The sequence below is a fragment of the Callospermophilus lateralis genome, chromosome 2 (genome assembly GCF_048772815.1).
Source record: "Callospermophilus lateralis isolate mCalLat2 chromosome 2, mCalLat2.hap1, whole genome shotgun sequence".
Taxonomy (NCBI): Eukaryota; Metazoa; Chordata; class Mammalia; order Rodentia; family Sciuridae; genus Callospermophilus; species Callospermophilus lateralis.
Window position 1 is genome coordinate 68,418,823 of NC_135306.1, and position 27,081 is coordinate 68,445,903.

General features: G+C 39.0%; 1 protein-coding gene across 1 annotated transcript in view; it reads left to right on the forward strand.

Annotated features, from left to right (window-relative positions):
* Positions 1 to 27,081, forward strand: part of Entrep1 (endosomal transmembrane epsin interactor 1) — a 57,588-nt gene that overhangs the window by 6,673 nt on the left and 23,834 nt on the right. Inside the window, exons 2-3 of the mRNA XM_076843454.2 lie at positions 3,829 to 3,885; positions 26,528 to 26,638. Coding sequence (XP_076699569.2) covers positions 3,829 to 3,885; positions 26,528 to 26,638 — 168 coding nt within the window. The remainder of the gene's footprint in view (positions 1 to 3,828; positions 3,886 to 26,527; positions 26,639 to 27,081) is intronic.

The following is a 27,081-nucleotide window of genomic DNA, read 5'->3' on the forward strand; positions in this document are numbered from 1 at the left end:
TTACATGGTCATTTTTGAGCAAGCTCAGCTCCTATTTCTGGTCTTCATTCATTCATTCATCCATCCATTGACTTTGCCATCTCTCACTGAGTGCCTTCTAGGGTACTGTAGCAGTACTTGAGTGAGGACACAAGTCCAAGCCCTCAGGAAACACACAGTTGAACAAGCAGTAGCATTGTGGGGCACTGGGAACCATGAAAACCCATTGCTAAGGGAACTTCTTGACTCCCCTCTGGTGGAGCTCCAGTTACTGCTGCCAAGAAGGTAGAGACACTGAATACTCTGCCTCTTTTTCTTTCCATCCCCAACACTTCCCCATTTGTGACTTCCATCCTTCCTTTAGATGAAATGGGAGCATCTATTCCCTAAGTCTCTACTCTTAAAAGATCTATCCCCAGCACTTATTGCTGCTATTGTTCCAGAAGCTTCTCACCATCCAACTCTTACTTCCTCTGACTACCCTTGTCCCCCCTCCCACTCACAGGGTTCCCCAAGTGCCTTAGGGACTTGTTGGATTTTGAAAAGCAGGAGGGAATGGGTAAATGTGTGTTTACTGCAGAGGTCAGGACTGAGAAGGAGGCATCTGCAGCTCCTTCCTGGGACTGTAATGCAGTTTCCTAAAGCACCTTCTAAAGAAGGGTGGTTTGCACAGATCCTGCTGGGATTCAGCCATTCAGGTAGAAATGATGTCTTTAAATAGTTAATCTTCCAATCCATGAACTTGATACATGCCTTATTTGGGACTTCATCTAATATTTTTAAAGTACATTTTCAATGGTTTGTTGCTAGTGTATGTTAACAAAATACCACCCCAAAGGAAGAAATAAAGATAGCATAGGCTTTTTGTTTTTAGGTTTTGGTCTTAGAACACTTCATTCAAAATGACACTTGTATGAATAACATAAAGAACCAATCAAATATAAATTAATAGACGAGTAAAAGGAAGTTTAGCAAAGGAAGGAGAAGTGGGGTGGGAGGATAGAAGGGAAAAGGGAGGAGGGGAGGATCATGAACTGAAATCCATTTCCACACATGTTTGAATTTGTTGGGATGAGCCTAATTACTTTGTATAACTATAAAGATCTAATAAAAAATAAAAACAAAATAGGCCTTTTGGGCTGGGGAGGCAGTTCAGTGGTAAAGCACTTGACTAGCATGCATATCATGGGATATCTGTTATGGTTTATTAAAATAAAAAATACAAATAACAACTAACAACTCCATTCTTGAGACTTTATCTAACAGAAATGAAAGGACTCATATTTAAAAATACATGTTTTTTAATATTTACTACAGCATCGTTTGGTAGGACCAAAAACTGGAAATAAGAGTGAATGTCCACAAATATGGAAATGATAGAATATGTTAGGTCCAGCCATACAGTGGATATTGGATAGCCATTAAACTGAAATGAATCATAGCTATTCCTGTGGAATGAAGAGATTTACATGGAGTTGAGAGAGAAAAAAAGAGCAGGAAAAGTGTATCTTTTATAACCCATTTTTATAAAAATCACATACCTGCACATATGTATACAAATACATATACCTGTGATAGGAATTGAGATAGAAATCTATCATGCATGAAACATGTAAACAGACTAGATTAGCATGAAGGAGTAGGATGAGGTGGCTGGGAGGAGGTAGAAAGTGTAGCTTAGACATGTCACTGTTGTATGGACTTTTGTGGTCTGAGCTGGACATGTTACTTTAATAATATGGTTTTAATGGAAAATATAATGTTTGAGGGGCTAGGGTTATGGCTTAGTGGTAGAGTGCTTGCCTAGAATGGGTGAGGACCTGGGTTCAATCCTCAGCACCACATAAGAACATATAAACAACAACAAACAAAATAAAATGAAGGCTAAATTCTTTTAAAAAACATAATGTTTGAAAGCTGAACCACAGGGTCTGTAATAGGAGAGACCAGTGACATGAATAGCAAACACTGATGGATAGATAATTTACAGTACAGTTATTTTTTACTGGACTGGGCAGGCCAGTTTTCAGTTATATTTTCACAAAAACAGCCCATATTTCCTCAGCCAAGTCCCCCAGGCAGGCGGGAAGCACATACACACATGGACACACACACAGACACGTTCATACTGGATGTCAGGGTTTCTGAGGAACTGCTGTGGTCACAGGGGGGTCAAATTTCTAAGTCAGAAGAGACCCAGAGGTGGTTTCCCTCACTTAAGGAATTTCTCAGGAAACCAGAGTGAGGGGCAGAGAAGGGCCATGACTTGGTCAAAGCCATAGCATTAACTCTTTGGAAGCCAAGTGGGAGCTTGGAGCCATGGGTCTCCTGGATTGCAGTTCTGATTTGTAAAGTAGATGTTACCCCCGCATTTGGGTGAGTCACAAGCCATGGGCATCTCTAGGCTTACATGACTGAGGGAAGGCAATATCCTGTTGGATTTAAGGGGATTGGAAGGATACAGTGCTTGCTGGGCAGGCAGATATTGAAATATGGATGGTATACAGAGAAATTGCTGCCTGCCTACCTACCCGTATGTGGGTTTTGGTCTTTGTTGTCAGTGGTGTCAGTGGGCACACTTGTCCTCTGCTAGTTTGGTGATGCAGATTGGTTCACTTTGAGCTTGTGAAAATGGGACAGTTTCAAACGGGCCTGTAAGCTCTCAGTTTGCAGTCACATTGTAAAATCCTTATTGATTTGTAGTTAATAAAGAGTAATTGTAACTGGTGCATTTGAGGGATTTTGGCAAGTAAAACGTACACATGATGCAAAGCCCCTGTAACTGCAAATGCAGATTATTTCACAAAGGTAAGTGTGCTCAAGTGGCATCAGTGTGTCCCTAGTCTGAATAACTAACTACCTTGTTTATTCTTTCCCTGTGGCTTAGTGAACTGTGTTATCCAGAAGGCCAACCTGGGTTTCCAGTTTATGTTTTGGCAACATGCTTGTTCCGTATGGATAATCTTAGCTTGTTTATTAGAATATCATTTTGCAACATGAAATCTTTCTCACTGTATGCATTTCTTCTTGTTTGTGGAATAAATGCTGAGGAACATCATTAGTTGTCAATCGTGTGACATGTACTGTGCTTGGAGGTAGGGATTCAGAGGTAAGACTGGAGTTCATGGTAGATGATACACAGAGATGCACCCTAAAATTATTACAGCAGAGAGTTTTTGAAGAAGAAAAGTCTAAAGTCTAGTGCAGAGGGGGTGGTGAGATCAGTGAAGGCTTGTCAGAGGGGGTGACTTAATTGGGATTTTGTAGGAAGGGTAAGAGTTTTCAGGCAGCTAAGAGGGTTGTTGGGAGGAGAGGGCACTGCAGCAAGAGAAAGAAACACATTGCCCAGGAATATCTAGAGCGTGGCTGGTGCAAGGGAGGGCAGGTGTGTGGTGGAGATGAAGGGGTATATGGAAACTAGACTTGAGGCTTCTACCATTGTGAAGAGTTGGCCTGTCCCTAATGAAGGGAGGTGGCCAGATATGTACCTTATTAGGCTGACTCTGGCAGCAGATTGGGCACTACTGGAAGTGGGGAGCTTGATTGGAAATACTGATTGATTCCTTCAATGACCAAAAGGAGATAATTGTTATCTGTGTGTTCTTAATTGACATTAAGGAAAAACACACACAGTCAATAAAAATGCTTTGCGGGCTTGGAAGTGAAGAGTAGTCTGGAGTGGTTGACCAGGATTCACAAAATCAGTGGGAGCATTAAATGTTTGATTTAGAATGCTTTGAAATTTCAGTACTTAAAAACAAAAACAAAAACGTATTACTTTTGAGGCTGGGGATGATTCTTTTGGCATTGGTCCATTTTGTAGGCTGATGAGACTGTTTATCCTTGCAGGTGATACTCTCTGGAATCATCGGATTAACAACTTGGAAAAGGCCTATGATACTCCTGGTATGTGCAGATATTATAACTCGTTATCCTTTATAAAGTGTGCTGGCATGAAGTCTGTTTATTGCCGCTTCAGCTTCCTTGTTCATTAGGAAAAGTAAATTAACAATGCACAATATTAGAAGTTAGATATTCTTAGAAAAATAAAGATGATACTCTTGCTGGTTTTCTGACTCACGTTAAGCTTCTCACACACCCAGTACTGTGTGTGTGTTCCTAGTTCCAGGATTAAAGCTCCTTCTAAACACATAATTATTTAAAAGACCTGTTTACTGTGGACAGTTTTAAACAGACACACAAGGGAAGGAACAATGTCATGAACTCTCTGTAGCCATTGCCCAGCTTCAGAAATTATTTTCTTGCGGCCAATCTTGCTGAGCAACACTCTCAACCATTCTCCCTCCTGACATATTCTTTTTTCTCCTTTGTTCTTTTAAAGAAAATCTCATCCCTTAATCATGAATATATGACTTTTTATTATTGGAATGTCCTTGTTGGACAGCCTCAGAATTTTGTGGCTTAGATTTGCTGTACTGTCTCTCTAGCACATAAATATTGTATTTTCTTGGTAATAGAGACATATACGGTGACCATTCTTTTGTTGTTACTGAACTAAAATTGATATTTCAAAATGAATCATTTTAAAGGGGCATTTAGGACATTTTCAGTATTCACGCCTTGCTTTTATTTGCTCTACCACTTTGATTCATAGAATACTGTAAAAAATAGACAATGGCCACTGGAATTTATCTAACTTTCAAGATAAAATAAAGGTAAATAAAATAAAATATTCAAAATAAAATATTCAGTTTGAATGACGACTACTTAAAAAATCATTTTTCTGTGTAACATCTTTTCTTTTTATCTTTCTCTTATTCATCTCAAAATGGGGTTAAATTATTTCCTAAATGTTATTTTCAATTGTGTATATATATTTAATAGTTCACCTTAAATAGACTGCATATTGCTAGGCAATAGGTAATAAACAAAACCACTTAAATTCTTAAATGCAACAGAAGCACCTTGAAGAATCTGTACATGTCCGGACTCATGGATCTCAATTCTGTGCTGATGGTCTTGAAATACAAAGTTATGTGTTTTCAGCACCACAAGGTGACACGGGCAACATTACAGCTCCATCAATTATTGCCTTTAGTGAAAATCAAATGCATTAGTATTTCAAAGAAATGAATTGCCAGTGTAGCATTTTAGTATGTTGGGTAGCAGCACAAAAGAAATCAGAGCTTTGGGTGAACTTTTCAAATCAGAACTTTTGGGTGAACCTCTGTGTGAGCGACCCACGTGTGTTTCGCCACAATTGTCCACAACTGTAGTCTCCACAGAAAAAAATTTGGAGGGTGTTCAGTGTTTTTATTAATATTTGCCTATAGACTCATCTTTGCACTATTGGGTCAATATTAAGATGCTTAAGTACTTAAATTGAGTTAAAATAAGAAAATCTCTCCTGATATCTGTGCTTCGAAAATTCCAAGTGATAAAGAGAACATGAGCCCATGAACATGAGCTCTGGATAGATGTTAAGAAAGTCCACATTTAAAGACATTTATTTCTTTATATTGTTTTCTTTTGGAAAGGTGCCTTATAGATTTATGATGTGAACTTAAGCAAAATAATTCTAATAAAAACGTATCCTTCTTAACTTCCTTTGTTTATTTCTCATCTGTGTTGAAAAGAATGTGTGCTTTTACAGGGTGTGGGGGTACACATCTGTAATCCCAGTGGCTCAGGAGGCTGAGGCAGAAGGATAGAAAGTTCAAAGCCAGCCTCAGCAATTTAGCGAGGCCCTTAGCATTTTAGCAAGACCCTGTCTCTAAATAAAATATAAAAAAGGATGGGTATGTGACTCAGTGGTTAAGCACCCCTGGATCGAATCCCTGATTTTTTAAAAAAAGTCTGTTTTATCACAAAGTTGTAGTCAGTGTGTAATACTATATTGTGCTTTTAATATTAAATCAATTAGGCTAATATCAGTTAATACTATGTTTCCATGTATGAAGAATCTACATGCTTATCATTTAAAATTGCTAAACAATTTTCTATTATATTTCTGTATCATCAGTTACTATTGTATTGTTGGACATTTGAGCTTTATATTTTTGTTGTGATGAATTATTTATTTACTTATTTATTGGTACTGGGGATTGAAACCCAGGAGTGCTTTGCCACTGAGTCACATCCCCAGCCCTTTTTATTTTTTATTATGAGATAGGGTCTAGGTTGTTTAGGGCCTCACTTAGTCGCTGAGGCTGACCTTGAACTTGTCCTGAATCACTGGGATTATAGGTGTGCACCACTGTGCCCAACTGAATCACATATTTATTAGAAGATGACATAGAGGTGGTTAAAATGTTAATCAGTGTCCCTTTATGAAGAAGAGAAATTAATTTTTAGGAGTTGTACTAGGAAAAACGTTCTTGAGTTTGACAATAGATCATTTGAGCCTTAATTGACAGCATACCCAAAAAATTCTCAGTTCACAAGAGTAGTATACCATTATAATCTGTGCAAAATGCTTTTATTTTGTTAAAAAATGAAAAAAAAATTGTGATTAAAATAAAAGAAACTGAATGTGCCTGTCAGATGCTCCTAGTTCATCCCTCTGAGAGGTATGTGACTCTGTGTGAACCCCTAGCCTTTCCTAAGCCTAGTTTTCTTGTTTGCAGAGGGGACAATTTAGTGGTACTAAGGGTGGCTCTACCATACCCTTCCCTTGCTAGATGTTTACTCCTTCCTTCCTTTCTTTACTTCTTTGTTGCCCAGCTTCCTCTCCCTCAGCTTCCTGAATTTAGGGAATGTGCCAGTGGCTGAGTTTTGGTGGGAGGCCATGTGTTCTGCAGACCTGGGCTTGGCCAGTGAGGGCTCTAGCCACCACCTCCTTCATTTTCCATGCCTCATGCGGCTTGCTAAGGATGCTTTCTGCTTTGGGACCTTCTTCCCCTGCCTGGATGCTTGGCTGGCTCCTTCTCTTATGGCTTTCAGCTTAGTACTCACTGCCTAAGAGAGGCCTTCATTGATCCCCCCGGTGATTCCTCATCCCAGGAACTGAATTTTTTATTATCCCAGCTCTGGACCTATTGGCTCCTCAGTGTGACTAGCTTCTGTACTTAACTGTTTATTATGTGTTCTTTGTCTCCCCTAACTGTGATCTATGAGGACAGGGGTCTTTTTCACCTTCTATCTCTAGAGCCAATATGCTCAATTCACACTCATTGTTGACGGTGGAGTTAATTTGGCAGCCAATAAGATATTTAGGTCCTGGTGAGTTCTTCTTTTACTTTTGTCTTAAAATTTTCTCACTGGCTTTTATTCTTTAAAACTTTGTATTTGCAGCTGGGTGCGGTGTAATCCCAGCAGCTTGGGAGTCTGAGACAGGGGAATCATGAGTTCAAAGCCACCTCAGCAATGGCAGGGCGCTAAGCAACTCAGTGCGACCCTGTCTCCAAATAAAATATAAAACTGGGCTGGAGATGTGGCTCAGTGGTCGAGTTCCCCTGAGTTCAATCCCTGGTACCTCCCCACTCACCAAAAAATAAATAAATAAATAAAAATAAAAAAAACTTTATATTTGCTCCTTTTAACTTCAGGATCGTTGGAATGTTTTTGGGGGGGTGCGGTTGGGAGGGGCAAAGTTGGATCACACCAAGGCTCTTTGAGAGGTACACTGTCCTCATTTGGAGCCCTCAGAAACATGAGCATTCCCCTTTGAGAAGTACTCTCTCATGGACTCCCTCTGTGATTGATGCAGCGATTATATCAGGATTTTTGCTGGTTTGAACAAAGCAGTTTGACCTAGTTCCTTTGGACTCAACCTTTCATGGAAACTCAGAACTGGAAACTTCATTCATTGAGTTCTCTTCCTTGTTTGGATAAATACTTATATGTTAGAACAAAAACAATAGTATTGGAATAGAGTTTGTAAATATTTGTAACTATGAATAGGATTAAGCTAGGAGTGTATGCATTTGTGCGTAGCTGTGAGTCTAGTATTCTAGGTTGTGTATTTTCCATAAAGATTTACCATTTTCCACTTTTAAAAAATGTTCTTATTTCTTCTAGGCATTATTCCTTTTTCATTCCAATGAAATGTTTTCTAAGTATTTAGAAATCATAGACTCAGATCTGGAAATGACCTCAAAGATTGTCTTGTCTACGCACCTCAGTGAAAAATTGAAATTGTCTTAATGAGATGTTTTTCTTTGGTGGTACATTTAGTAAAAATTGCCACTGTGAAAGTCTGGCCAGATCTCTGCCTATAATTTTGGTTGCTTATGAAGTGGTAATTTGAGGTATTGTTGTTTTTCTTGTCAGTTTGGAGCAGATGGGGTAAATAAAACCTTAAAACTGGTAAAGGGACAGCTCTGTTCTTTAGCATCAAAAAAGAAAGTTCTTCCCTAGTTGATTTCCCTGGGTAATATGTGGTTTATTTTGAACTGTGGGTCTCACTGACTTGTACAGACCAAGGACAGAAGAGGGTAATTGCATTGGCTGTTTTTAAAAGTATCTTTTGGTGTCTCTCCTAACTTCAAGATCATAACATTTAGGATAAAACCTCATTATCCAAAGAGATTAAAAAATGGCTTAGGGTATTTATTTTTCTTTCTTATTTAGTCCAGGTAAGCTAGGCTGACAGTGTAGCTTTCCCAAAAGTCACTTGGGGACCCAGATGTTTTTCCTCTTATTGTGTCTTAGAGGGAGAGTCATGGGATACCTAGGCACTTTGTCCAAAGAGATAGAGCAATTGCCCTTACCAGTCAGCCAGAAATAGTTATAGTTTGGCTATGCTGCAAAATAGATGGTGGTCTTTTCTTTCCAATGATACAAAGAACTGTAGAGGTCATAAATTTCATGGGCAATTGAGGAATCCATGTATTTATAAAATGAGCTCAGAAATTCTTTGGCCTTATGCAGTCTAGTTCTTTCAAGGACGTTTCATGGCTGTCAATAATTTGGAATGATCCCTTATTTCAATAGTTCATGAAATCTGATTTTTAATGCTTGTATATTACCACTAATTATCAAGTGACCTTAGGAAATCTCTTGATTTCTGTGTCTATAAAATGAGTGGCTTAAAGCACAATAGTTTGTTGTTCTAACTTTCATATTATAGATTTCCAGTATCCTCTGTAGTAACCTTCATGGAATTTTAGTTTCAGCTGGGCATTTCAACAGGCCATTGTAAGTTCTCTGTGTGTAATCTCAAGAGTGTGTTGTTTCATTCTGTTTTTTTAAGGCATAAAGATGGATGGCTGTTTTTTTTTTTTTTTTTTATTCTTTAGAATGGTTAACAGTACATTGTTGCATGTGTATAATGCCCAGGTTCTTTCATAAACTCCTTCTCATGGGATTTGTATGGTAGGTATTATTCCTGTTTTATAGATAAGGGATCAGTGGCTCAGGAATTAACTGGCTCGTCCAGTTCACAATCAGATGAACTATTATTAGAAAGTACTCTGGGGTTTTGGTCTTATTCCAGTGCTTCCCCAGAGCATTGTACCATTTTACCACCTCCTTTCATTAGCAAACTGGTAGACCTTGCTCGGTCTGACAATGGCTTATTTTGAGTGGGACATGTAAGTGAAATAAATTATTTTCATATTTATGACCATCTAGTTCTTTTTCACGATCCAAACTGGCCAAAGTTTTGGAAACTTCATCCTTCATTCAAAAGAGCCAGAGCCACAAATAACTTAAGACAGTACAAGTGGTCCAGTTTTGTGTCTCAGTCCTGGCATCTTCAAAGGGCGAGTGGCCAAGAAAATGAACTAATTCCTTAATGTGTTCAATGAGAATACACCTAACCCTCAGGGATGTACTGGGGAACAAAAGACAGCTTTCAATGCATGTTGAAACTATAAAATGTAAAATGGGGTCTAACGCCAGGCAAGCACATTATGAATTACTTTTATCATTCATTGAGAGAACCCCCAAGAGGAGATCCAGTCTCTTGCTCTGTTGTGTCACTGAGTAACCAGTGGCAGCAGAATGTGCATTTAGGCATTGTGAAGGCACTCTGGGCTGCCTAGTGTAACCTAGTCTCTTGACAACAGAGCTTTCATTTCTCTCCTCTGATTACTTCTGAAACTTGCATTGGGTAAGAATCTGGGTTTCTCAGAAATGGAAAGCACTCTTGGGTGGCCCATCTCCTGGCATAATCCAGACCCATGCAGTACCTTATTATGCAAAGTTGCCTAAGCCAATGAGGGTATGTTTTAATGAGCAGGTTGAGTTTGGTAGTAACAGTAATTGCTAAAACTTAGAAATAACTTTCTGCCAAGTTACTTGTGATAGTGAAAGCCAGCCCCAGAGCAGATTCTTTTATACATACAAATTCTTATTAGCCACCAGACCCCTCCACCCTCAAATTGTTCATTCCCTCCTTTCTGAAGCTGAAAGGATAGAAAGCTAAGATTTGTATCATGCCCATGGAACAGTGTGTGGACAATGTTTTTGCATCTATTTGTCTTTAATCACTATGATTGATTTCCCAAAAGCCTGTCAATCAAGCAAAACTAAAGCTTCTTAGACCTTACTTCAGTAAGAAAGAAAATCTCCTTGTCAGTGGTTCCCAGAAAGCAGGAATCAAAGAGAGGATATTTATAGGGTTTTAGGACTCTGGCTGGATGATTTTAAGGTGAGCCTGGCAATATAGGCACCTGGCTGGGATCAGCAGAGTGGACTGGGAATCTGGCAAGAGAATGGTCTAGAAGTAGAGCCTGATGCATGAAGTTGATAACTTTGTTAGTGGATATATGATTTTACTCTTGAGGAGCCAGTATTTCCTGGAGCAAGTAGCTAAATTGGTTTTTGCTTGTTCTCAGTATTTTTAAAGATAACACCATGAAAGTGTGGCCTGTCCCAGAATCAAGTAACTCATTGTGTTAGTTAGGCTTGCAATGCTGTGACCAGAATGCCCCCCACCCCCAGCCAAAAAAACCAAAAAACCAAAAAAACAAAAAACAAAAAAAACTTAGAGGAGGCAAAGGTTAGTTTGGCTCATGGTTCCAGAGATTTAGTCCATGGTCAGCTGAGTCCATTGTTCTGGGCCCAAGGTGAGGCAGCACATCATGGTGGAAGGATGTGGTGGAGAAGGGCTTCTGCTGCTCCATCCATGGCAGTCTGGAAGCAGAGGTAGGGAAGGGGGAAGGAATGCAGGGAAGATGCACCCTTCTAAGGGTACACCCTCAGTAACCTCCCTCCTCCAGTCACACCAAGAATTCCAAAAAGAATTGCCTGGTAGAGACCCTTAGTGAGAGAAAAGAATGATTCTAAATGGACAACCTGAATTAGTAGGTATTCAGCCCACTGCTGGAGGGAAAGACCCTGATTTGTCCTGGGTCCTCTAGTGAGCTGTGTAACTTGGGGTATAATTCACCTCTGCAATAATGTATGCAAACATATATGGGTTATATACATGACATAAAAATCTTTTATCTACCTATATTTCAAACACACCACTATGACATTTTATAAATTAGTAAATGCTTTTTATTTTATCTTATTTATTTTGGGTATTACAGATTGAACCCAAGGGTACTTTACCACTGAGCTACATTCCCAGCCTTTTTTATTTTTTTATTTTCAGACAGGGTCTCGTTGAGTTGCTTAGTGCCTTGCTTTTGCTGAGGCTGGGTTTGAACTTTCCATCCTCCTGCCTCAGCCTCCTGAACCACTGGGATTACAGGTGTGCACCACCCTGTCCAGCCGTAAATGTCTTTTAAAAGTGAAAAAAAAAATTTTTAAACAAAGGAAGAGCTCATTAATCTTCTTACTCTATTAAAATTAAAAATTAGACCTCTGAAATATTTCTTTTAGCACTGAAAGTTTATACACTCCCTGGAGTTAGCCATTTTATACTCTTTCTGGTTTTAGTAGGCCTGAGAGTGGTCCCATCTTGCCAAAAGTGGGGTACTTGTCACACTTATGTTAAGCTACCTTTCCTCCTCTCCCACTGCCTAAAAAATATCTTTATTTTCCCTATTCATGAGTTTATAACTTTAAATGCTATTATAAGCTTCTATTTCTTAGTTCCTCAATTTTGGATAGCATCTTTTGACTCTGTCTTTTAGAAGATGAAGAAATCAGCACTTTCCTCTATTTCTTTTCTCGTTCCACCTCCTAATTTTTGATAGTAACACCACTACCTTTATACTGTCAGTGCTTTCACATTTGTATTTTGCTCTTAAACTATACTATACCATTCATACTTGTCTATGTATAGTTTCTCAAATAACAAAAACAAGTAATGGCACTTATAGAATGTTTGTTATATGAATGTTATTGTATTAGGATGTTAGCACTGGAATCTTTATTTCAGGTTCACCCGAGGCCTTGAGCCGAGCTGCAGTGGCTCCCGGGTTCCAGCATGTGTGTTAGACTATTGAGCACTGGAGAACCTGACACCCGTGGTGTTGACTGGCTTGGTGTCAGGCACATGCTTAGGGGACGGAAAAGGCTGGTGTAGTGTCCTGTGGCCTCAGAGGTAAAGACTGCAGTTGGAAAGTAACTGGACACTGACAGACCAAGCCCAGGGTGCATGCTTCCAACTGGTCCAAGGACCCTGTAAGAGAGAACAGGATGGGGTGAGCTTGCATCCTGCCCAGGGGTGAGGTGACCACAGCAGGAGAAGGCTGGGCCAGACATCCAAGTCAAGCAGTAATTGTCTCTGAGGAGCCAGTGGGAAAACCATTGAGGACAGTCCCCTGTACACTCTTGTCAGGATCAGGTGATTAGTAGTCATACATTCACAGTCACAGCCTTGGCCTCCCCATTACTCTCTCTCATCCAATGTCGGGATGGGAAGAGAAAGTTCAAATAAAGTTCCAGATTTTGATGGGGGCACAGATCTGGACATTTTCATTACTGACTTTTAATTGTGACTTCAAGTGATTGGAGAACTGTTTTGTCTCTTATATTGACCAGAAGAATCAAGGCTCTGGCCTCAAATTTCACCATAAAGGATCAGGAGTAACTAGAGCTACAAAGCAGCTTTGAACTACCTTGGGGAAAAGAGCAAGGTGCTTTTCTGTTGCCCCCGTGACTCCCACTGGTTTAAGGGACCAGTTATGTTATTTACTGCCACACCAGGAAGAATGATTAATTCTAAAGAAAGGAAAATGTAATCCTAAGTCAAAGGAGGGGTATTTTAAGCAGCCAAGCCACATGCATTGTTCTTTCTCATTCTCTGTGATTTGCTTGGCCATCATCACATTTTCGTTTGCTTCATTTTTGAACCATATATTAGTCAGCTTTCTGACACTGTGACAAAAGACCTGAAAAACTAAACAGAGTGGAGGGAAGACTTATTTTGGCTCACAGTTTCAGAGGTTTCAGTCTATTGGTCATAATTATGGTTCCATTGTTCATGGGCCTGGGTTGAGACAGAGCATCGTGGCTGGAAGCACCTGGTGGAGGAAGGCTGCTTATTTCATGGCATCCAGGAATTAAAAAAGAGGTCCAGGGACAGAAGACACCCCTTGAAGGTACGCACACACCTTCTCCCCCTGTGACCTGCCTCTTCAGTTTATCCACTTCTAGTTTTGTTGCTTGTACTGTCATATGTAAGAAGCTTTTGTATAAAACTAAGGTCATGAAGATGTAGTCCTATATTCTTTTTTCTGAGAGTTTTTTTGTTTTAGTGCTTATCCTTAGTCTGTGATCCATTTGAGATAATTTTTTGCATATGATATGAATAATATAAATTCATTCTTTTCCGTGATGGTTTTCAGATAACCCAGCACCATTTACTAAAAAGATTCTTCTTTCTTTATTTAATTATGTTGGCACCTTTGTTGACAAGCGTTGACTAAGTGTGAGTTTCTCAAGCACACTCTTTCTGCTAGTTGTGCACTTCCCTCTTTCCACATTGTTTTGCTGAGATCACTAACTTCCTGTCCTGGTTCATACTTACTTGTTTTCCAGGTCTGTTACACAGATGTCACTGCAGTATATCTTTTCATTATATTCTTGAATTAAATCCTTTAAAAAAAAATCTTGTGCATTATTTTTCCTTGAATTCCCTTTTCATTTTTCCAGGGAATGTTCTCAAATAACAAATTTCAGGGGGTATTGAGGGAAGGGGACCTTTGGACATCTTGATGTACCTTTGTTTCTGTCCTCCACTTGAATGATGATTTGGCTGGAAATGGAATCCTGGTTCAAAATAATTTTCCTTCAAAAACTTGAAGTCACTGTTTGATGCTTTTTGCATTGGCTGAGAAGCTTGAGGCTTATCTGATTCTCGTTCCCTTTTATTCTATAGGGTAGCTCGTAGGAATTTTTTTTTTAACCTTGATATTAATAGTTCGGTTTTAAAAAATATAAAATTATGACTCTCAGGCAAATATAAAACAAACATGCCATTAACGAGGAAATAGTACTCACTCAAAGAGCATTTGAGAAGCTAAGTTTTTATAGGTAGGTAATGTTAGAAGATTGCTGGGACAGATGCAAAACTAGTTCGTGTAGAGCAGGCCATGAACTGTAACTTTTGAGGTTTTCTATTCTATCAGGCGGAATTTATTTCCATCTCTACTGAAATAAAATCCACAACATAAACTTTGCCCCCCAAAGAGTTGTAAAATGGTATTAAATAAATAAATAATTTAACATAATACTCCCAAAGATTTCCAAGCTATAGATAATTTTCCTGCTATTCTTCTGAAGTTGCATAAGAATGTGTCCAGGTGTAGGTGCTTTTTTTTCATCCTTTTGAGTATTCAGTGAACCCTTTTCATTTGAAGACATGTATCTTCAACACTGAGAAATTTTCTTTGCTGTTTTCTTGATTATTTCCTGTCTTCCATTTGCTCTCTTTTCTGTTTCTAGAATAGCTAATAGATATTGGATCTCTTGCACTGAAAGTCTTTGTTTTTTAGCTTTTCAAAGTCTTTTATTTTCTATTTCTTTCTTTTTAAATTGTATTCTAGGTGTTTTCTTAATTTTTGTTCCTGTCATTATATTGTTGTGTTTATTTTGAAATTATATTTTTAATGATCAGAAATATTCTTCTGATCGCCAATTTATCCTTTGTCACAGAAACTGTTCTTATTTTATGTATGCTATATATTTTCTTCTCTCTCTTTCTCTGAAAGTACATATTAGATATATTTAACATTTTTGTTTCCATCCCCTGAATAGTTTGTTTTCTTCCTGAGAGTGAGTGGTGCTGGTTGATAACCTTGATCCTTTGTTGTATGGTGAGATTTTTGAGTGTCTGTTTATTTCATTTCATTCTTTATAGTTATGACTGAAGAACTAGGTTAGTAATATATGTAATATTTCTAATAGCTGTATCTTATAATATCATAAATGAGATGCATGTATTAATCTACTAATCCCATAAGTTGTTATTGGTATTCTTATTCTGAGAAAACCAAGGCACAGAGGGGTTAAATAATTTGCCCAACATCACATAGCTTAAAGTGGCAGAGCTGAGTTGTACCCTAGCTGGTCTATCTCTAAGAGTCTGTGTTCTTAATCACCATCTTGCTTGTATGATGGTGCCTACCCAAAAGAGGACATCTCACCAGGACCCCTGTTCCCCAGCTCTGTTAGGAAAAACTTCACGGGTGTTACCTGGTAGAAGAATGCTTGTACTTCTTATTACTTTTGGATTTGCAAAAGTCTCTTCGATATTTCTCAATGTTTTATTATGAAACTTCTTAAACTTAGAGGAAAATTGAGCAAATGACAATGAATTCTCATATGTCACCCACTTGGATTCAATAACTTAACATTTTACCAGGGGTGTTATGTAGCTACATAAGTAGATTTTGTTTTTATTGCAGATTACATGGTACTTCACCTTAATACTTAAGGAAGCATCTACTAAAAACAAACATTCTACATCACCATGATTACATTTTCATACCTCAGAAAATTATTACTAATTTCCTAATGTTATCGGAGAGTCAACATATATGCACATTTCCCCAGTTGTCACAAAATATTTTTTATAACTTACTTAATGAAAAATCTTTGGGGACTGAGGGTGTAGCTCAGTGGTACAGTGCTTGCTTAGCATGTACAAGGCCCTGAGTTTGCTCCTGAGCATTGCAAAACAAACACACACACACACACACACACACACACACACACACACACATCTTTGCAACTGAAGTATGAATATTGCTATATGTATAAGTATATAACTTCATGAATTATCAAAAAGTGAATGCTCGGACTGGGGTTGTGACTCAGAGGTAGACTGCTCACTTAGCATGCATGAGGCACTGGGTTTGATCCTCAGCACCATATGAAAATAAAATAAAGATATTGTGTCCACCTATAACTAAAAAACAAATATTTAAGAAAAGTGAATACTCCCATAGGATATAACTAAAAAAAAACAAAAAACAAAAAAAAAACAGAATGCAATCAAGGTTTACTTACTAGATTTTGTTATTCTGTTTCTTTAGTATTTTTGTACTCTAGAATACTCTTATGCTTCTTCTTTTTTTTTTAATCTAGAATTGACTGTGTGAAGAGATGACTCCATTTGGCTTATATAATCTTGTTGTTGTTTTTCTTCTTTGATATGAAAGATTTCAAATATACCCTAAAGTTATGAGGAATATGATAGACCCCCACAGACCCATTGCCCAGCCACAGCAATCAATACATGTCCACACCGTCTCATCATTTTCCTTGTTCCTTTACATTGGAGTATTTTAAAACAAAGCCCAATCTTTACAGTATTTCATCCTTAAATATTTTAGTATGTGTATGTCAAGTGTCTAATTTGCTTCATGTATATATTTAAATTTTTTTTTAAGTTGTAGTTGGACACTACTTTATTTTACCTTTTTTTACCTTTATACCTTTATTTTACTTCTTTATTTTTATTTGGTGCTCAGGATTGAACCCAGTGCCTTGCATGTGCTAGGCGAGTGCTCTACTGCTGAGCCACAACCCCAGCCCCTCATGTAAATTTTTTGTAATTTGTTTTTTTTTTTTTAAAGAGAGAGGGAGGGAGGGAGGAAGAGAGAGAGAGAATTTTAAATATTTATTTTTTAGTTATCAACGGACACAACATCTTTGTTTGTATGTGGTGCTGAGGATTGAACCCGGGCTGCACGCATGCCATGCGAGCGCGCTACCGCTTGAGCCACATCCCCAGCCCTGTAATTTGTTTTAACTGGAGCCAAAAAAGCAAAATCCTCACATTGTGCTTGGCTGATATATCTCTTATGTTTCTTGCAATCACTAAGTCCCTCTGGCTGGGATTTGTGCTCAGTGTCTCTCATGTTTGCAGTCAGATGGCTGCTGGGCATGGAATCCTCTGAAGGTTTGACTGGGCTGTACATCTAAGGTAGCTCTTTTGCATGACTGGTGGTTGGTGCTGGCTGTCAGCTGGGAGCTCAGCTAGAGCTGGTGACTATAGTGTGAACATGACCTCCCATGTAACAGCCATATAACATGGTGACTGGGTTCTGAGTTGGAGTATCCCAGTGAGCATCCCAGGAAGCCTAGGCAGGAGCTATACAGTTTCTTATGATCTCTCTTCATAGGTCCCAGAATGTACTTCCACCACATTCTATTGGATGAACAAATTCCTAAGGTCTGTGTAGAATCAAGGAGATGAGAGTTGGATTCTATTTTTCATATTTTATATGGTGATAAAATACTAAATTAAAATTGCCATTTTACCACTTTTAAATTTACATTCAGTGGCATCAAGCACCTTCACAATGTTGTACTATCACCAACACTGTTTGCAGAATTTTTTCATTATTCCAAACGGAAACTCCATAGACCTTAAAGAACAATTTCCCTTCCCAAGTCCCTAAAAACACATATTATTCTCTGGTCTATGAACTTGCCTATTTCTAGGCACCTCATGTAGGCGGGGTTGTACAATATTTGTGTTTCTCTGTCTGGCTTTCTTAGAAAAGTGTTTTCAATATTTATCCCGTGTTGCAGCATTTGTCAGCTTCATCCCTTTTTATGGCTAAATATTGTTCCATGGTATGTATCGAACCTCACCTCTTGATGTGAGGAAGAGCATTATTAATATAGAGAGGAAAGGACCTGATGGTCGTCATCTTAAGAGTCTACTGACTCACTGGCATATTTCTCAGGAGCTGTATTTTTGTGATGCGGAAGGGCACAAAGGTCATAAGGTCTGACTTTTTAACTTATTGAACCTTGAGACACTAAGAGCAATAGAGCAGGGACCAGAAGAAGGGAAATAAAGAAACTTAGAAAAGTACAGAGGAAAGGACAGAAGAATAATTGAGAAAGGAACATGAATCTCAAGAACTAGAGATCTTTAACTTTTCACTGCTTCTCTTATCTTCAAATCTAAATTAATTTCTGCCACCTTATTCCCAAGGAACATTGCAGATTGGGCTCCTGATCAGTTCCCCTTGTAAGAACAGCAAGTCTCATGTGTCACATGGTCACTGTTTCTCTGAGAAGCTCACGAGATCCTTCCTCAGGTCCTTGGACACATTCTTGATGAGAACGTGCTGAGGGAGGATAGACCTGTCCAGGTGGAGGAGCTATGGAGGCAGACACCTCTCACTAAGCCTGATTGCTTAGCTGCTGAGAAAAGGCACTTTCCTGAGAACAAACGAAGGTCAGTGTGCTGAGAGGGGGACCTGAGGGACCTGGAAGAGAGCGGGACAGGAACCCCTGTAGGGCACACTTTGCTTTTCACAAGTAAGGAGGCTTGGAAATGCCCCTGAGCCTGTGCGTGTCTTCATCCAGCTCCAGGTTCTGAGAGCTTTTAACTCCTCAAATCTGTGTCCCAAGTGGATGAACATATATGTGTCTCACTCTACTGGGCAGAGCAAGAGGGTTTTCACTCATGTTGAAAGAGGAATGGGAAAAGAAGTGTTATCATTATATTTTAAACACTTTATAAAAAGAAAATCAGAAGACAGCGTAATGTGAGTAAACCTGGCACTTCTCCACCTTTGGGAGGAGGGGGAGACAGCTGCTTCTGCTCCCAGCAGCAGCCTGTGTTTGCCTTGTTGGCAGAATTGGTCAGGACAATGACAGTGTATCTGCCAAGCTTCTGAGAGAAGGGTGTCAAGGACCAGAACCCTGCAGTCATTGCATGTGGAGCTCCTGAAGTGGGGTTAAGTAGCTGGAGTGTGGGCATTGAGTGCCCCACAAAGAGTTGCCTAACAAGGTGGTTGGTCGCCTTGGTACCGGGTGATCGTCCACACATGCATTTTGCTAAACCACTAAAGAAAGGTTTTAGATTGGGGTCTTGCCTTCAGTTTTCCCCCAGTGCTATTGTGTTGAGCTCCTGATTCTAGATTGGCTTAAGATGCTTCCTCACACTGAATCAAAATTCAAACTTTTAAGAGGCACACAAATTGTTGCCTTGACTGTCAAAGGTCCTGTGTCCTTTGTCTTATTCACCATTGACCAGTCAGAGATTCACAGCTCTGGTTCCATGCCTCTCAGGCTGGGAATGTTAAAATGGCAGTTAGATCCCCAGCCATTGGAAATTGTTTCAGTAGGGAAATTGTCACCTGAAGTCTGAGGACTGGGGCTTTGTTCATCCTCTCACCCACCGCCCTCACTTCTTCTTCCCATGAACAATGGAATAGGAGTCCCAATTCTTCCATCTTTTCCCAGGATCTGTGGAGGTGGCCATTTCCATTCTAGCATTACTAGTAAGTGGGACTTTGCCTTTCAGGGCCCGTGTGTGTGTGTGTGTGTGTGTGTGTGTGTGTGGTCTAGAACATGAAAGCTTCGTATCTATAAGCAGTGTCCATCAGAAAAAGATCCATTTTTTTTCCATTTGTTCAATGATTCACTTACTCATTTTATTTACCATCTACCTGTGTTTTTGTCTCCTTGGTTCAGATTTTGTACCCCACTGGAGAAAACTATATTTTATTTTTTTTAATTTTTAAAAATTTAAAAAAATTTTTCAAATTAAAAAAAAATTTGAAGGGGGCTGGGGATGTGGCTCAAGCGGTAGCGCGCTCGCCTGGCATGCGTGCGGCCCGGATTCGATTCTCAGCACCACGTACGAACAAAGATGTTGTGTCCGCCGATAACTAAAAAATAAATATCAAAAAATTCTCTCTCTCTCTCTCTCTCTCTCCTCTCTCACTCTCTCTTTAAAAAAAAAAAAATTTGAAGCAGTATCAAAAGAAATCTGTTTCCAAAGTTTCCTCTCGTTAGAAAAGAATTTGGCAAACTATTGATATTTAAATAAAAACAACACATACAGTTCACTGTTAACATTTAGTAAAAATATTTATCATTTCTGATAGTGTAAAAAGGAGGCTTGTATTCAATGAATGTGTGAATTTTTAAGGGACTCTTTTTTTTTTTCAAGCACAAATAAAAACCTTTCTGGATTGGAGTCCTGCATGTAGTGCAGGCAGATAGAGAGGGGCTAACTCAGTGGGAGAAGGTCATGAGGACCTCCGTACACCTGTAAGCAGCAGGACCCTGGGAGGAGTCTGTGTGAGTGAGGGACGGGTGTGAGGACCTGGGAATGGGATGATAAAGGAAGTTACAGGAGAGGTGGGGATGGGAGGGTACAGAGAGTGAAAATGCACTGAAGCCAAGCTGGAGAAAGGGCAGGAAGAAAGGAGGCCATGGTTCCTGATTTATTAAAAGTTCAACAAGTGCAGTTATGGAGGAAAAACGTCGTGCATGTGTGTCAGGTCCTGTCTGGGTAGTTCCATGGACGTTGCCTTACCTTTGGTGTTTCCTTCAACCATCTTTGAGGTAGGTATTACTTTATGAGACACCCAGAGATTTAAGGTAGTTTGTCCAAGATCACTCAGCTAGTTAGTTAATGGCCTGGAAATACACTCATTTAAAAAAAAAAAAAAAAAAATATATATATATATATATATATATATATAGAGAGAGAGAGAGAGAGAGAGAGAGAGAGAGAGAGAGAGAGAGAAAGTAGTTGGAAACAATACAAAAATTTATTTATTTTTATGTTGTTCTGAGAATCAAACCCAGTACTTTGCACATGGTAGGCGAGCACTCTACTACTGAGTCACAACCCCAGCCCCAGAACACACATTTATCTAACTCCAGTTCATTTAATTTTGTGTTTTAAATTTAGTTCTCATTTTTACTAAAGTTACACACACATGTAGTTCAAAGAGTCAAATAGTGTTGTTAATTTTAATAAGAGTATCAAGTTCTTTGTCCCTCTTCTCTTAGGGTGGCCATCTCCACCATTCTTTTGGTATTTGTCTCTGTATTTATAAAGAAAGCATTGGCATTGCATTTCCTGATATTCCAGAGTTAGGCATCGTAGACAGTTAGGAGATCTTGATTGTTGTATTTACCTTTGATGTTCTCCTTCTCCATATAGTTACATCATAATTTTGGTCAGGGCATTATTCAGGCTTTATCATATTTAAAATCTTTTTGGGGGGTTGTGGATGGACACAGTACCTTTATTTTATTTATTTTTATGTGCTGCTGAGGATTGAACCCAATGCCCACACATGCTGGGCTAGCGCTCTACCACTGAGCCACAACCAAAGCTCCAGTCTTTATCTTACTTTGACTATGATAACTTTTCCTTTGGTGCAAAATACTTAGATTTCCCTCAAGTTAACAATGGTCTTTCCCATTCCCCTTAGTTTTTCTCACTAATTCCCATTTCAGCACTTTGCTCCGTAAGCCTCTTTCTCAAACATTCAGGCCTATTTATGGGCTTCTCCATCACTTTCCTCCTCTTGGAGATGCCCTGCAGCCTTGACTCACTGTCTGGACCTGCTGCCATGAAGTCCTACCCTAACTGTCACCCTTATCACTGTTTGGCCATTATTCTGGGCTTTCCCATTTCCTCTCCCTGAGGCTGGGTCTGTTTCCTAGCTCCCATGCCCTCTTTTTCTTTCCTTAGCTCCCCTCTCATTTTCACAGTGCATCATCTAGGAACTTTGTGAGAAAAGCATATGTGAGAAACACATTTTAAAACTAATGTATAAATTGTAGAACTGTAAAAACATTTTTATTCTACTCAAACTGGATTGTTATTTTTAGCAGAATATAGAATTCTGAGTTGGAATTTTCTCTCAAAAATTTAAAGGCATTGTTCCATGAAATGTGGGATCTGCAAAGAAAAATCAGTCTCATGTGTGGTTGAAGAAAAATTTCTTCTGGGTCCATAGCTGTGGTCAAGAAAAGGAATCAGGAGTTCTGATTTTGTTGTTGTTGTTAAAAATGGATAAGATATGCATAGTAATATGCACAAATCATTTTTTAAGAGGAGAAAGGAGGGGAGAGAGAGAGAGAGAGAGAGAGAGAGAGAGAGAGAGAGAGAGAGAGAGAGAGAATATCTTTTTTTTTTAGATGGACACAATACAATGCCTTGTTTTTTTTAATGTGGTGCTGAGAATCGAACCCGGGTCCCGCCTGTGCTAGGTGAGTGCTCTACTGCTGAACCACAATCCCAGCCCTGCACAAATGTTAAATGTATAGCTTGCTGAATTTTTATAGATGTGTACACTTGAGTAATAATCATCCAGGTCATGAACTAGAAATTTTCCAGCATTCTATAATGTGCCCTTATGCCCCCATCCCAATCAATTTTCTTCCCTCCATATTGGAATATATTGGTCTACTTTTCATTACTATAAAGAAATACCTGAGGTAGGCTACTTGTGAAGAAAAAAGGTTTATTTCAAATATACTGGAGTCCCACAATCCCTGGCAAGGGCACACCCTCCTTTGCCTATGGACTTCTCAGTAGGTCCCACCAACTCTCAGCATGGCCACACTAGGGACCAGACTTTCAACACAGTGAAACTTTGTGCGACACTTTTAAATCATATCCATTCAAGGGGTATCCAGTGTTCCGATATTTTTCACTATAGATTAGTTTTACATGTTCTAAAACTGCATATATATGGAATCATACAGCATGTGCACTTTTGTGTCTGGCTTCTTCACACAGTATAGTGTGTCTGAGATTCATCCCTGTATTTCCATGCATCTGGAGTTTGCTCATTTTTATTACTGGAGTTATTTTATATAAACATTTTTTCATTTTTAAATTTTTTTGGTGCTGGAGATTGAAGCCAAGGGCACCTTACCACTGAGCTACATCCCAAGTCCTTTTTATATTTTTATTTTGAGACAGGGTCTCACTAAATTGCTCTAGGTCTTGCTGAGTTGCTGAGGTTGGCCTTGAACTCATGATCTTCTTGCCTTAGCCTTCTGAGTTGCTGGGATTATAGGTGTACTCCACCATGCCTGGCTTTATTGCTAAGTTTTATTCCTTTTAGGGATATATTATAATTGTTCATCCATGTTCCTGTTCTTAGGCATTTGGGTTTCTTGTTTTGGCAATTATGAACAAGTAGCTTTAAGTTTTCTTGTCTGGGCTTTTTGTGAACTCTACATTAACCTGTCTTGGGGACATATCTGAGAGTGGAATTGTTGGGTTATAGTATGGTTCATGTTTAACTTCATTAGAAACTTATGATAGATTTCCATAGTGCTTGTTATCATTTTATAATTTTTTCTTCAGTAGATTTGGAATCAGCCTTAATTGGAGACTTACTTCCATTACCAGAGGGGAATGGAATATTTGGGGATTCTGAAGAATAAATCCTATAGGGGTTTGTCTTTCCTCCTTGCTGTCCTGGGATTCATTTTTCTCAGCACCACTGGGTCCGTTCATACTCAACCTTCTGAAACTTTGCTGTCCCTTTACATTTCTGCATTTAAAATCCTCATTTTACTACCATCTTAGTGGGTTTCCAGGAACTAGTAGACCAAAATGCTTCCCTTCAATTCTCCATTTGAAGTCTAATCAGTTTTAAAGCTTGTGCTTTCCCACAATTATTGGAATTGCTTATTTATTTAAGCATGAACAGTAAGTTTGTCACATCTTGAGCTTGGAGCAGTAGGGAGGTAAGGGACAAAATAAAAGTCCTTTGGCAGCAGGGAAAGGTCAGCCTATTTAAAGAATGAAATCTTATATCAAAACGCACACTCAACAATACCAAGCTGTGATAGCCATAATTATTTAATGGTATTATGCGATAGGGATTATGAATAAATTTTATCAGGTGAGACCAGGCAAATAGAAGGTGATGCTGCCCTCTTGGTAGCCTCAGGTTCCCCAAACCTTTTATTTAGTCACTTAATTGATGCCTGGAATGAACTTGGGTATAATGCAATTGATGAGAGGCAAAGAGAATTCCAAATACTGAATTGAAAAACATAGTATTCTTTTTTTTTGAATTTTGCACTTGGTATGAGTATCACAAGATATTTAAGATTCAAGTTAGTAGCAAATGAAACCACAGCATAAAAGGTTGAAGTCAGGTTGCGAGTCCTTGTGAGAGGGCTCACTGCCTAGGTCTTGAATGTGCATCTTCCCCTGATGTCCCCCAGGGCCACGTGGGCAGGCCTTCTACTTTTTGGCTTCCAGTCTGTCTCATGGTTTAAAATACAGGTTCTAAGAAGACATTTCTCTGTCAATCCTGGGCTTTTCTCTTTCTTGAAACACATCTCAAGTATGAACTCGCTTCTGTAAAATTCAGGGACTGAAAGTCATGGTGCTCACTTCCCTGGGCAGGTTTTAAAAGTAATTGTACTGACAGTTTTTTTTTTAAAAGCAATTGCACCATTTTATACTTGCACAAGCAATGTTTCGAAAGTTCAGTGTTCCTCATCCTTACTAACACTTGGTATTGTTGACTTTTAAGTTTTAACCATTCTAGTTGTATTTAGTGGTATCTCATGGTGTTTTTAAGTTGCATTCATGATGACTGATAATGTTGAACATCTTTCCATGTGCCTGTTGGCTTCCTGTAACTTTCTTCTGTGTGTGTGCGATGTCAGTCCAAGTCTTTTGCCCCACATTTTGAATTGGGTTGTAGATCTTTTTGTTATTGAAACAAGGGGTTATTTATATCCTGGATACAGGTTCCTTGTTCAATATATGCATGAAAATATTTTCTCCTTATCTGTGACATGCCTGTTGATCGTGTTATTGTAGTTTTTGATAGCCAGGTTTAATATTTTAGTAAAGATATTTGGGGTCCAGCGTTGGGAGTGTTGGGTCCTCACTCAGTTTGGCATGGGGTGATGTTAATTTTTAGTTTTATGAAGGGTAGTAGTGGGCTGCTTGCTGCAGGACCCAAACTCTGCTGTCTTTTCAAGGCATCCTGTATTTTGCTATGGAAAATTTCCAAAGGAAAGTTCAAGATCTTCCTGTACTAGCACTGATTGTGTTGCTGGATATGAAGATTTCAGATGTGTGAAGTATCTGAATAGCAATTGGCAATTTGCGGGAATCTACGTGGGAAGATCCTGCTCTGTCATTTGCCAACAACACATCCTCCTTTTCTGGAAAGCTTTGTCATAATCACAAGTAGTACTGTGCAAGAGGGGACACGTGTTGTCTGCTGCTCACGTCAAGTCCTCTGGCCACCAAGGAATCCAGCCTGGGAAACTGGAACGTAGCCGTGATCAGAATTTTCCCAAAGATTTTATGACAGGCTGTTACAAATTAGCAATATTAAAGGAGAGAAGCCAGACTCCTCTGGGAGAAGCATCATTCGGTATTAAATACCTAGGAAGGATGGCATCTTTCGGTATTAAATACTGACTTACAACATGGGTCTGGAGAGATGCTTTGAAGTTTGACAGGGAATGAACATTATAGTTGAAGGCCAAGTTTTCTCTATTGGTGTTTATTTGTGAACTCATTTGCCAGCCAACTCTGATATATCAGCTATCTAAATTGATGCTTTGTTTTCACCGTAATAATTATTGGCTCTAACCTTTTGTATTTGTTTTTGTATTTATAAAAAATTTCAATATTCATAATAATCAAGTTGAAAGACCTGTGTAGCCTCTGATGTTCACCAAGTAAATGCTGGCTTCTTGGTTGACTTCTGTCAGTTCTTAATTATTTGGAGTAATGTTATATTATTATTATTTTGGGTACTGGGGATTGAGTTCAGGGACACTCAACCACTGAGCCACATCTCCAGCCCTACTTTGTATTTTATTTAGAGACAAGGTTTCACTGAGTTGCTTAGTATTTCACTAAGTTGCTGAGGCTGGCTTTGAACCCTAATCCTCCTGCCTTAGCCTCCTGAGCCACTGGAATTATAGGTGTGCCCCACCACTTTGGAGTAATATTATTTTTTACTTTGGAAAAAAGTTCACAGAAAATTGTTGTGCACTTCTTTAGTACCTAAACTGTCATGATCTGTGAAAAGATCCATTTTTACTTTCATTTGTATCCTGTGATATTTGGCCATCAATGACTTTGAGATCCTTGTTTTTCCTGTATTCCTCTTATAATCTAGAGCTTTTCTTTTGTCTATTTACTGTTATTGATCCAGCAAAACTCAGGAAAAGTCAGAATGACTCAATAAAGAATTAGCCAGGGCTTCACACAACATCTGGTTCAAAGATAAAGGAAGAAGAATTATTTGCAAAGAGGAAAAGAATAGGAACTTGAGATTATTGAGAAGATGTGAGTCAGTGGCATTCCTTAGCACAATTTAAAAAAAAAATTCTAAAATATGGCCAAAAAAAGTTTATAAAAGCATTGTTTGAATTTTTAAAAATTTTCTCTTGGAAGAATTTTTTTTCCAAACCTTGCCTGTATTTAGCTGTGATCTTTTTCTAACTGCCCATCCTCTTTCCATTTTAGGTAAACCTCTTTGTGTTGCTCTCTGTGGTTTGTGTCCTCCTAAATCTCGCGGGATTCATCCTAGGCTGCCAAGGGGCGCAGTTTGTGTCCAGCGTGCCCAGGTGTGATCTGGTAAGCAGCCCTAGACATCACTGTGCATCAGGCAGACCTTGGCCCGGCTGCTCTCCTGGTGTGACGAGTAGCAGTGACTGACAACTGTGTAGAAGTGAAGCCTGAAATTGGTACAAGAAAGTGGGAAAACAAAGCAAAGAGCTCTTGCTCATTATTTTACTTGATTGTCAATTTTTGCCACAGCAGTGATCAACCATTATCACCCCAGAACCATACACATGTCATACATCATTAGTTAGTGAATGATCTGTCTGCCTTCCTCTAAAGAGGAGAAATGGGTGTTAAAAGGTTTCAGGCTGATGATCTTTATATGAAAGCTCTGTGGTCAGGTGAATGTCAGCATTAAGGGATTTTCTGAGTTCAGAGGATAAGTATGGGGCATACACTATTTATTATGCATCATGCCAGTGAAGTCTGGGACAGCAGGCTATAATCAAGATTTG